Below are 12234 nucleotides of genomic sequence, written 5' to 3' on the forward strand. Positions count from 1 at the left end.
CAAAACATGCAACCATAGCTTGATCTGGGGATACATTTTTGGCACTGGAGAGATTTTAGACAATTACTTAACAGCATGATATAAACCTCCTGTCCTTATCAACACGCATGGCTGCCTTCTGTCCCCTACCAAAAAGGGGGCAGGATTTTAATTTTCACTGCAATCTACTTGATAAAAACTAAAAGTGGAAAGGAAATTAGATACTCTAACATTGAAAAGCAACGAGTTTTAAATGTCATATCAGCCGTGACGTGACTATACCTCTTCCCGGGACTCTCCCACACCCATGTTCAATCCTCTGCTGGTTCCTGGGTTCATCCACCCCAGCGCAGCAGGCAGGGAGGCTCCAAGCAGTGTGAGATGCAGCCAAAAGCATCCTGGCTTCATTTTGTTGAGTCTGTTGAGAAAATGACAAACACTCAGAACTAAGCGTTGCAAAGTGTAAAGAAGTCAAGGCATAGTTAGTTAGTGAGCACCTGTGCTCCAGAATCAGATAAAGCCAAGTTTAAATTCTGGCACCAACCGTTCTGTTTTCCTATGGAGAAGTTATATTACTTCGGAGCCTTAGTTTATTCACATCTAAAATGGGGTCAGAATATGTACCCAATAGCGCTGCTGTGAGGACTGAAGCAGGCAGGGTCGGCACATAGTAAGAACTCTAGAAATGCTAACTGGTATGTAGAAACCCACTTAAAATGCACCTGCCACTACAACTTCAAGAACAAATGGGGATGAGAAGGCTGAGGCACCTCTGTTAGGTTACCCTACGTCCATGCTTCTGTCTCCTCAGAAAGCATTTGCAGCTGGGCACACTAGTGCTCAATAAATGCTGATGAGGAATCACATTAAATCTGTAGCACCCCTGTTTGTAGCTGATGCCTCAGTTAACAAGATTGTGAACTTCAAAACAGCATTAAAGGGTCTACTATTTTTATTTTTGTTTCAAGACCAGTCCTTGTAACAGAATCCCAGCATCCAATAGATAATAGGATTTCAGTAGCGTTTAAGATATTTCCTGAGACTCACTTGATAAATTGTCTAAGAAATGGACAATTGAAAGTAATCAAAGAATCACATGGATGAAAAAAACTAAGAATCAGCTATAATAAAAATTCAACTCCCTAACATATGCTGGGCATTGTGTTAAGAGGAGAAAGACACAGACTGGTGCATTTGTCCAATTAGCTGTACTTTCTAAGCCTTCCACCGTGAACATATTCCAACCTTAATTTCAGTATCTCTAAGAAACATATCCAGATAGAACTCATCATGCAGTATTTAGAACTCTTACTCAAGGAAACTTTAAGGGTTATTGATTTCTGTGAGCACCATACAGTTTAGTGCTTAATTGCATGTGGTCCACACTGCATCCTGCTTATGGCTGGGGAGATGAAAACACACAGAGCTCCTTGGAGGCCAGCACCCCCGTGACTTGGCTTAGGGCTGGTCATGAGCAGGTGTCCGAGTCAGAGATGATTAGCTGCTTGAGAGACCTTACAGCCTGTTTGAGGGGTCCACCCGTGCTCACCCCCAGAGCCAACAGCTTTGAAGGATCCCTGCTCTACACAAGGGGAGGTATCAAATGATCACTAGCGCTGATGCCAGGGCTGCCAAACAAATACACTCCTGCCACATGCCAGGTTTCCTTTGGCTGCCTTCCATACCCAAATAAAGCTGCTGCTCCAGATTTGCTTTATGTCCCCAACTTGAGACAGAAATGCCCACAGGAAGGAGAAGTCAAACTAAAAATTGTGGGCATGTAACACTGGCCTATGAAAGGCACGGTTATAAGTTATGACTGTCTTCTAAGAGAAGACATCTCTTTTTTTTTTTTTTTTTTTAAGAGTCCACAGGCTCCTACTCCTACCTCTGTTTCTTCAGCCGTTCATCTTTGACATCTGTAGGGAAAGCTAGAGATACTGGGGAAACGGTCCGAGTGGCTAGTAAATACAATCTGAAGGTCATGGTCTCAGCAGTCAGCACCAGCTCCTCCCTCTGAAGAAGGCAGAGTGGGGCAGAATGCTGCAGCTTCCGCAGCTACCTGGGAGAGGGCTGCAGCGTTATCAGTGGCCCCCCAGCGCTACGCTCCCTATCCGGGGCTCGAGCTAGGGTGTGTGTCCTTACAGGGATGAGGAGTGAAAAATCACATTTGGGACTAAAAGAGAATAAAAATGACTTCCCTAACTGCAACCAGTTTTTCTAAAAATAAATAGGGCAACTCCCTACTCCCCATAAATTATTCTCCTCTGAACACAGAGCCATCCATGTTCCAGAGACTGCAGAAAGCAGTTGCTGGATTTTTGGAATTTTTTTTTAAACCAGCAAGAGTAACTCAAACTAGAACTAGAAAGACACTGCTTCCTACTCTACTTTTATTAATTCTTCCCGACTTATCCACCATCAAACAGTGCTCATGGAGTGAACATATATGTAAAAGGTCTTCTTCTCTCCCTTTTCATGCCTTCAAGCCCAAATAAACTAAAAACAGCAAGATAATCACAACTTACTCTAGATAATGTACAGATGTCAATCCCTGGAGTTATGAAAGATGTGAGCCACAATATCTACTATTTAGTTTCCAGTTTGCCTAGTAATCCAAGGCCAATATTTTGGATGTTTTATTATTAATGGATAATATCAGAATAAATTCTGTTCAATTGTTTTGGGAAGCGCCAAATCACTTCATTTAAGAGGGTGTGCCCAGACCTCTGGCATTAAAGCAGCTGTTCTGAGATGTGTTTCAGGAAGCTGAACTGCAGCCCTTCTGCACCTGGAGTCATCGCTGGTTTTGTCTGGTTTGTGTTGAGATTCCCGCAGGATTTTATTGGATGACGGGGAAACGCACGAGCCAGGCCAACTACTGAAATATTCCTAGGCAGCCTCTCTGTAACATTTATTTCAGCTTGGCCACCACTAGGTCAAACTTCATTTGCACGGCAGATGAGTCTGAGATGTCATTTTATACTCATGGTGATTGACAATTCATTCCGTCTACAGCAACAACAGTCTTAAAATTTACAACCCAAGTTTTATGACAGTTCGGTTCATAAAAAAAGAATATTGCGTCTAAATCAATTTCGATGATCTGTCTAATAACCAAATAGAGACTATCTATTTGGTTAACACATATAGCAATTACTATGTGTCAGGCACTGTTCTAAATGCTTCATAGGTATTAACTCATAATCCTCATTTCTACTCCATGAGGAGGGCAATGATTATCCTCTAGTCAGATGACAGAGGAAATGGGTCGCAGAGAGGGTTAAGTACCTTGCCAAGGCCGCGTGGCAAATAAATGGCAGAGCTGGGACTCGGAGCCAGCCAGGTGGATTTGGCGTCTATACTCTTAAACCCCATCCCCTGCTGCCTCTTGATACTTAGAAATATTTTATTTGGATGAATGGTTGGTTTTAGATGGGGGAACATCTATGTACAGCAAGATCAGAGGCCATGAGCCCCAAGTCTCTCCTCTGACAGATGCCAAGAGCTGTGTTCCTCCAGCTTTCATGGCTCCGAGCAAGGCCACAGGAGCAGAGTGAGGGGAAAGCCAAGCTGCCCCCCTCCTACACTTCACCCAGGATGCGGCCACTCGGCCCACTCTCCTCGGCCTTCATTGATGCTGTCTTCATTGGCCAAGAAAGAATGTGGTTGAAATAACGAAACCATGAGGAGATACAAAGGATGCCAGGCATCAAGAGTACCCTTTAGCTCATGGGCAACACCAACCAGCCTGGTAGGCAGTCACTTTGGGCGAAGAGGACCTGTTGGAAGATTACTCAACAAGTTCAAATAGCCCTACTGGCCCTCGGATGGAAGAAAATACAACAAGAATCTCCCTGTCATAGAAATGGGAAGGTACCACTAATAAGGTCACAAACCCTCTTTTTCAACCTAGAGCTCCTTTTGAAATCAATTTACGTTTATAAGCTTCATTCAATCCATGCTAGAGTCCCAAGATTGGTTATAAATCTACCTGAGATTGTTCTCATAAAAGACCTGGGACTACCTTTCCTTTCAAACAACTCATAAGACACAATCACTTGATATTTAAGACATCTCGTTTCCAAGAGAAGTACTTCACTGCTTCCTCTGAGGTTTCCCACCTGAGCCTCATGTTTCCCCATGCTCAGCAGAATCAGGTGCCAGACTGGCCACTGCACAGACAGGACACCAAAGGCCTGGAAGGTGGAGGAATTCACCCAATGTATGAAGCCAACTCAGTGGCCAAACCTAGACTAAAACTCAAGCATCCTGACCCCTAGGCAATTGTTTCGTTTCTAACATAATCACAAACTTACGTATGGAATATCTATGCATTCTCTGTTTAGACAGACTGATTTTGCTTTTTTTAGTTCAGGGTGGGCCCCATTAGATCATCTACCCCCTTGCTGTGAAAACCACAGGATTTTCTGGTGTTATAATATAAGCTGATATCGTGCTATTATTTATTTGTATGTAAAATCATAGAGGTACGAAAAATCTGTAGAATGTAACATTCCAAATACTGACTTGTTTTTTGAAGGAAGTTGAAAAACTGTGACCTAAGAATGCAAATGATCAGGGAGAAATAGATATGAATATGTAAACTCCAAATCTACCCCACCAGAGAACATACAGCAGCATATAAGCTGTCTTTACTGAACAGGGTCAGAAGCCAAAGAGAAGCACGGGCATAAGTACAAACTTCTCTTTCCTCCTTCAGGAACCAGCCCTGTTTGGGAAGAATGGGAATTCTGACCCTTGGAGCTTTTGGGAAAGTTATTCACTGGTTCATTCTCTCTCATCCTCTCTCTCAGAATATGGTGACACTACCAGACCAGACACTATGGAATAGTCACACGGAAATGGCTTCTCTTTGTAACAGACGGGACCAGAAATTATGAAGATGATTTGGCAGAACTAAGCACCACCACCCAGCCTTGAAGAGAATGGTAAGGTCTGTGACTTTGAGGCACCTGAATTTCTAACCTAATTGAAAAGTGTATGCTCTAGCCAATTACTTTTAGGTGCATTGCATTTTACACATGTGATGTTGGCAATCAACAAATAGAAACCAATTGGGGACCACTAAAATCCTACAGTTCTCTTCTGTATGCCTGCCCAATGTTCAAAGAAAAAAAAAAGGCATATCAACTCCAACCTAAAACCAGGAAGCTGTATGCTAATTTCCTTTGCAAGGTTTAGGACCCCAGTTTTGATTTGTGAGTGTTTTAGGAAAAAAGAAAAGGGTTCAAACTTCCTAAAATAATCCCTAAAATACCAATCCCAGGAAATTAGGCATGGAAACATATGAAGCCAACCCTGAAGCAATCCATAATGAAGTTATATTGCATTTCCTATTAATTATCTACTCGGTATCTTTGGTTAATTGTTCCAACATTTGATAAATTTGATATCTAAATTAGTCTATGTGCAATGTGTAAATCTATGACATTCCTATTTACTATGAAGTTAACGCACAGAACCCTCACCCTTCCAACATTCAGATTATACCTCCTAAGTACCGTGTTCACTCCACTGTAGTTCTATTTTACTTGAAGTTGCATGCCTTGTGTTATGCACCAAGATAGAAAATGTAAGGAAAGATGTGCTCTTGAAATAACTGCCTAATGTGATTAATTAGTAAGCACAGGGCAACACAAGAAAGTCGAGTTTGCAAAGAAATACCAAAAAAGGCAAAGTAGCAATTAAGGAGATTTTTAGGAAATCCTGACTACTCAATGACAATTTCTGAAACGTAATGTTGTCAAACAGAAGCTCACATCATGAAGATCACTAAAAAAAAAAAAAAAAAGAAAGAAAGAAAAGCCTGCAGCCCTTAGAAGGAGAAGAATCCTGAGTGACTGGCAGGTCAAGGTAGAAAAATCCAACCTACGCCTCCAGGACACAGCCAAAGTGATAAAAGTTCTCGCCATACCCAGAACAAGCTGGCCCCTCTCTGGAACAAAAAGCCTTCCTGGAACTGACAACAATTGAGGTTGGGCAAAAAATTTGGAGAGAGAAAAATCCATTGGAACAACTTTTATTAAGCAATTTTAATTCGTTACATCAAAGACTATTTTCTTGCACAACCTTTGGCTCTGTCTGAAGTCTTTGGAGAGACGGGCTGTCTTTTTCCCTAGCAGGGGAAGAAAGTGAACATTCACCTCAGTGTGTTTAAACAGAAATAAACTAGTAATGCTGCAGTGTCTTCTCACAAAACGAAGATGGAAAGCAGACATGCGCCCTGTGGAGCATCGGCTCAGGTCTTCCATTAGAGTTACTGCCTGAGGGCTGCTGAGCCTCTGGGGTCAGAGAAGCCGTATCCCTCACTCCCTTGACCATTTGCTTCCCAGGTGAGCCCTCCACCTGACCACTGCCCAGACCCAGAGCCTGTCTGGGCCATTCCAGGATTAAAAGGACACTGTTAAAAGTCATCTCTGGCTTTCCCCTAACCTGATGGTAGGAAAATAACTCGTGACTTTTGAGAAAAGTCCGAATTTCTTCCCGATCCCTTTTCTCCCCTCTCAGATTGTGTGATAATCAAAATGTGCACCAAAAATGGGCTTAAGTTACCGCGCCCCTTCTATTGAAATTCTGTTTCTGTTTGGCTCAGAGAATGTGGACGGATGTTTGCGTCTCAGGAGCCCATCTAGTACAATTCCTGGTGCACAGGCTTGAACAAATTCACTAAGGAAACAGACCAAAGCTACCGGCTCCGCTCGCCGGAAACCTCGGCGGAAGCGACACCTAGAGGGGAGCGGAGAAGAGGCTGCGGAAGCGCTATTCATCAATGTCGGCGACAGTTCTCAGGAGAGAGGTCGGCTGGACAGCGCATGTGGGACCAACTCTCTGGGCTAGACGCAGACCTAGAAGGCCCAACTCTGCAGGTCCCCAGGAACTTACATAGACGGACACGCTGCACGGGATGCTCGCCACGTTCTGGGCATGGTGAGAAACCCTACTGCTCCAGCAGGTTTCTGTTCCTGCAAGAGGGGCGGGCGCCGAAGTCCTCAGGTGGCAGGCCTCAAGCGAACGCGCTCGGGGCACCGCTTTGTCAGCTGAAGGGAGCCCCGAAGGCTCGCGCCAAGCTCTCCCCCAAACTCGAGGCCACACGCGCACCCAAAGCGGAGACCTCTACCTGCTTCGCCTAGGTCCCCCCGAAACTTGGAACAGGTCTTTTGCTGGCGCCAAGAGGGGTGGAGATCACCCACATTACAAGCTCTTAGGACCAAGCCCCCTGTCTGAACATCCCCCAAACAAATTGCTCACTAGTGATTTCCCAGCAAATAACACCGGCCGCTTGCTTGGAACAACGACCTGCCCGGCCGAGCAGAAGGAGAGCGGCGGGCTGCCGGAGCCTAGTGGGGTCCCGGGTCCTTCCCGCCTCCTCCGAGAAGCCCAAGCGCTCAGCCCCGGACGCGGCGGCCCTCGGGGTTGTGAGGGCCAGGCCGGGCGCCGCGGGCCCTTCGGGCTGCAGCGAGCAGACGCCAAGTTTCCCCGCAAAGCTGGAGGAAAGAGGTAGTGAGGACGCCCGCCTCGCGCCCCAGCCCGGGGCCAAGGGCACGAGTCCGAGCCCAGGTGCAACCGCTCTCCCGTCTCGCCGAGGCCGCTCAGGGTCCAGAACCCAAGAACGGCACCTGAAGGGTCTCGGAGCCCGGCGCCCGCTTCAGGCTCGGCCCAAGTGGTTCTGCGCGGTGCTCTGCGCGCAAGCCCGGTCACTCCGGTCCCCACTGCAGACCCAGGCCACACGCCTCGGCTCCCCAGCCTTTACCCCGAGTCCTGGCTCCGGCCGGGGTAGCCCTGCCCAGCCCGGGTCCTGGGGTCCCGTGCCCGCCTCCCGGCAGGCGGGCAAACTTGGCTCACCAGGCGCGGCGGTGAGGACTAGCAAGCGCCCGGCCGGGCCCTGCAGGGAAACGCGGGGCCGCGGGCGCCAGTACCCCAGCGGGGCGCGGCGGGACCGGTTGGCGGCGGCGGGGGCGGCGGCTTGGCACCCTCCCCACGGCCGCTCCGAAGCTGCGCCCGCGTACCTGAGGCGGCCGGGGCCGAGGGGAAGACCAGGTGGCCGGACTCGGAGGGCGAGAGGGAGCGCCCCGTGGTGGCAGCGGCGACCCGGTCCCGCGTCCTTCGGTCGGTCTCTCCGGCTGTCGGCGGGTCCTGCGCGCGCTGGAGGCTGTCGCGGCTCCAGCTCTCTAAGCCGCCGTGGCCCGCTGCTGTGGCACCACCGCCGCGGCTGCCCTATTTCTGCCGCCGGGACCGGAGCCCGTGACGTCACCCTCCGGGCCCCGCCTGCCCAATCGCCGCCACCTGTGCGCGCGGCCCGCCCGCCCACCGCTCAGACCCGCGGGGCCAGCGGCAGGTGCGCGGAGCAGCGGGGCGCGCACTCGGGGCTGGAGGACTCCCGGCGCTCCAGGGCGATCTCTGCAGCCGCAGGGGCACGGGGTGCGCTCCCGGCCCTGGCTCTGTGGAGCCCGGCGGTCGACGAGCTCTCCCACCCCCCAACACACTCCTCCTCTCCTCTGGCTCTTTTCCGGGCAGGGTTCCCCAAGTCTGTGCTCTCAAGATGCGCTGCTGGTCTTAATCAGCAGCTGTAGCTTGTGGAGCTGAGGCGGGCCAGTACACCGCACCAAGAGAGCTGTCCCTGGACGCAAAGTCAAAGGACACTCCCCCTCGCTGAGAGCCAACAACCTGCGAAAGAGCGAAGTTTTTATTTCTCTCTTCTGAATCTGCCTTCTCTCATTGCAGAATCTCACTATATCCTGGGCATACAGAGGCAGTCCCAGTTGACATTTGCCTAGCCTGGCCAAGCTGTGACCAGAGAGTCCCTTCTTCTCCCTTAGAACCAGACATAAGGCCTGGACGTCATCCCCAAGCCTGCGGCTCCCAAAGCTTTCTGGATCCCTCTTCAACATCCACAACTTTTGGAGACCACAGCCCAGTGATCATTTTGTTTCCATTAATTGGCCTAAAGATCAGTCTTGGTGCCCAAATAAACTGGAAACAACTTTGTAACTACTAGGGCCCCCCAAATGGTCATACTGTAGCTCCAATCTGGCATCAAACTTAGGAGTAGACTCTAGCCAGTCTAGGCTGTGGTAACTGATGGGCAGGAGACTTTCTGGGGGAAAGCCTCCTGCTCTGGCTGTGTGGGCACCAGGTGACTTCCTGGCTTAGGGGAACAGTGTCTTGTTCATGTCCCTGTGACCTTTCCTGGCCTGGAGGAGGGGCAGGAGGAGGGGCAGAGGGGCTCTTCTGAGGTTAAGGTTCATTAAATATCAGGAGAAGGGGAAGAAAAATAGAAAGCTGACATGGAGGAAGAGGTGTTATATTTGTTCTTTCCTTCAACAGATATTTACTGGGCCCTCCTGTCTACCAGGCACTGTACTAGATACTGGGAGACAGCGGTGGATGGGCCAGCGTGGTCCCTGCCCTCTCATAGGTTTTGTTCTGGGATGCAGCCCACCCTCTACTACCACTCAGCTTGTAACCCAGAGCCAGTCATATTTCTGCTATTGGTATGTTTCCCCATCAGTAAAATGAGGACTTGGAGGAAACCTGGGTGACTTCCAGGGCTCACTCTGCTGTGATTTCCTCCATGGATACCATGATTTGTGCTCAAAAGGATAAAGGCTACGCCATGCTCCGTGCCCCTGGCCTTGGCAGGCATGATATTCTCTCAGAATTGACCATGAATCTTTGCCAAGGCCACCCATGACTGAACCTCCAAGGCTGGCTTGAGACCAGATTATCTGCAGCTGGATCAGGAAAGGGGTGGCACTTTCCATCTTGGGAAAAAGAAAATTAAGACTGAGCATAAAAGGAAGCAGGGAAGTTTGGAAATATGCTGAGCCTCCCCCTGAAATTTAATTCTAAGTCAGTGGTCAAGATGGAGCCCCACAGCCTGGAGGCTGGGTTCACCTCCCTTCACAGACTTTGAGGTGTTTGGAAAAGCCAGTTTCTGTTCTCAGCTCTGAGCACAAAGTCCCTGAGTCAGCCGAGTGGCCCTATTACATAACCAAGGCAGGCCTTGGGGTGTGTGTTTTTAATAATTTCAGGGTCATATGTAAGTCAGGATCTGTAAATCGACCAAGATCAGAAATAGCTCTGTTTAATGCAGGGACTGGACTTCCACAAACTTTCTCTGCTTCCCAAAGAAGGGGGGAATGTAGCTGCTGCAAATCAGATGCATGGAATATCCCTTAGAGATAATGCTAACACCTGAAGTGAGCTAGTGTGACTACTGTGCATAAAATAAGACTGGAATTAAAAGTCACCTTGGGGGCTTCCCTGGTGGCGCAGTGGTTAGGAATCCGCCTGCCAATGCAGGGGACACGGGTTTGAGCCCTGGTCTGGGAAGATCCCACATGCCACGGAGCAACTAAGCCCAGGTGCCACAACTACTGAGCCCGCGCTCTAGAGCCCGCGACCCACAACTACTGAAGCCTGCGCCTAGAGCCCCTGCTCCACAACAAGAGAAGCCACTGCAATGAGAAGCCCATGCACCGCAACAGAGTAGCCCCCTCTCGCTGCAGGTAGAGAAAGCCCGAGCACAGCAACGAAGACCCAGTGCAGCCAAAAATAAATAAAATAAATAAATAAATTTTTTTTTTAAAAGTCACCTTTGAATAAAAAAGGTGAAGTGTGAATGACAAAACAAGACTTCAGGGAAGCAGCATCAGATGCCAGCAGACCTTGACACCTCTTTGAATTGCTCTGTGCTTTCACTTCTCAGGGCAATTCTTGGTTCAATAAGAGCCCCCAACTTGGAAAATAGGCTAGATTTTACACAGAGAATTTCAGAATTTGCCTGAAACCCTGTTTCAGAACTTGCAAACATACTGATGATTCTCAGTAGCCAACTATGATGCTTAAATTTTGAAATCATACAATTCAGTAAATTTGAAAGGAAGAAGTTAAAAGGCAACATAAATTCAGATTACTGCTCCAGGCAGACTCAGAGACACACAAAAGAAAGTTATCAGTGTATTTTTACAAGATCAAGAAGTTTAAAAATCCCCAATATATATTAGGGATTTTACTTTACCAGTTTTAAAACTTTTTTCTATTTTTAATTTTACCAAAAACACAACCACATGACCAAAAACTGCTGCCAAATAATGTGGCTCCTACAGGTCATTTCAGATTGCAGCTGCACATCAGGATACCCAGAGATGACACATAGCAGTGGGCGTCAGAAGGAAGCAGGACACCTCCTCCAGATTCTACCAAAAGTTACCCTGTCACTAGCAATGGGTCAGGTCTACCCTGGGCTGATCAAACAGTCCCAGAAATACCCATTTGAAGCCAGTCCGGGAGGTCACATGAGAAGGTGGGAATAGGCAGGGAACTGTCTTCCTTGTCTTGCATGATTTAACATTCTGCTGCCTGTCCAAAAATGTCTTAGTAAATCTTCAAACCAAACTATGCAGTTGATTGAAGAAGCAGTCTGGATCTTAGGAGACCCCTGGACAGAGAGGCAAAAGGACTGGGTCCCTAGCCGGCCTCAGCCCCTCTCTGGCTTTGTGAGTCTGGAGGAGTCCCACCTTTTCTGGTTTGTTTCCTCATCTCTCAAGAAGGGGTTGGGAGAGGAGTGGGAAGTGGTCATACTCAATGAACTTCTGAGGCCATTTTCAGTTCTGCAAGTCGATGCCTATATTTTGCTAGAAGTTATGGCTACTCTGATCTAGAGCTATGGTGTTAAAGGTTTCCCTTAAGTCTAATATTAATGCTGATTTCTTAAGTGATGATTCATTATCATCTAGAAATTAAGGCAATGGAGGCAACAAATTCAAAACCTAGACCTAAAATCACACTCAGAAATAATTATTTAAAACTCTGATTTAGGGAGAAAAGGAGCCAGCATGGAGATAAGGTATTCATTCAAGAGATAACTGATTTGGGAAATTTTTCAAGGCAATGAAGAAGTGGTATAGGGTCAGAATTTTAATTAAGAAGGTAGGATGAATGAGAAGATGCAGTGATGGAGAGGAAATTGTGAATGGGGAATGTGGAGGGAGGTGAACAACAAAACCCTTCATCATAGTACTGTTCCAGAGACAAAAGTCCCATCTAACTCCCAGGGCCTAGAGTGATGGTACAAGGGGCCTAAGAAAGGCACTGAGAACCAGAGGAAATGAAATTCAGCTACTCTCAGAATTCCATGTGCACAGGGAGAATCTGGGATGAGAAGGCCAGGCCTCCAAGCCACAAAGCAGCACACGTACTGGGAGTGGGAAGAGGCATGAAAGAGGCAGC

At 47.9% G+C, this 12234-nt stretch overlaps 1 protein-coding gene across 4 annotated transcripts in view; it reads right to left on the minus strand.

Moving 5' to 3' along the window:
• The window catches only part of FSTL4 (follistatin like 4), a 427364-nt gene extending 419165 nt beyond the window's left edge, over positions 1 to 8199 (minus strand). For all 4 annotated transcript variants that reach the window (XM_059917074.1, XM_059917072.1, XM_059917073.1 and 1 more), the window contains exons 1-2: positions 8010 to 8199; positions 262 to 397 (exon numbers count right to left, since the gene is read on the minus strand). In XM_059917074.1, the coding sequence (XP_059773057.1) occupies positions 262 to 387 (126 nt within the window). In that variant the 5' untranslated portion in view covers positions 388 to 397; positions 8010 to 8199. The remainder of the gene's footprint in view (positions 1 to 261; positions 398 to 8009) is intronic.
• Between the last annotated feature and the right edge of the window lie 4035 nt (positions 8200 to 12234).

Source organism: Balaenoptera ricei, chromosome 3, assembly GCF_028023285.1.
Source record: "Balaenoptera ricei isolate mBalRic1 chromosome 3, mBalRic1.hap2, whole genome shotgun sequence".
Lineage (NCBI taxonomy): Eukaryota > Metazoa > Chordata > Mammalia > Artiodactyla > Balaenopteridae > Balaenoptera > Balaenoptera ricei.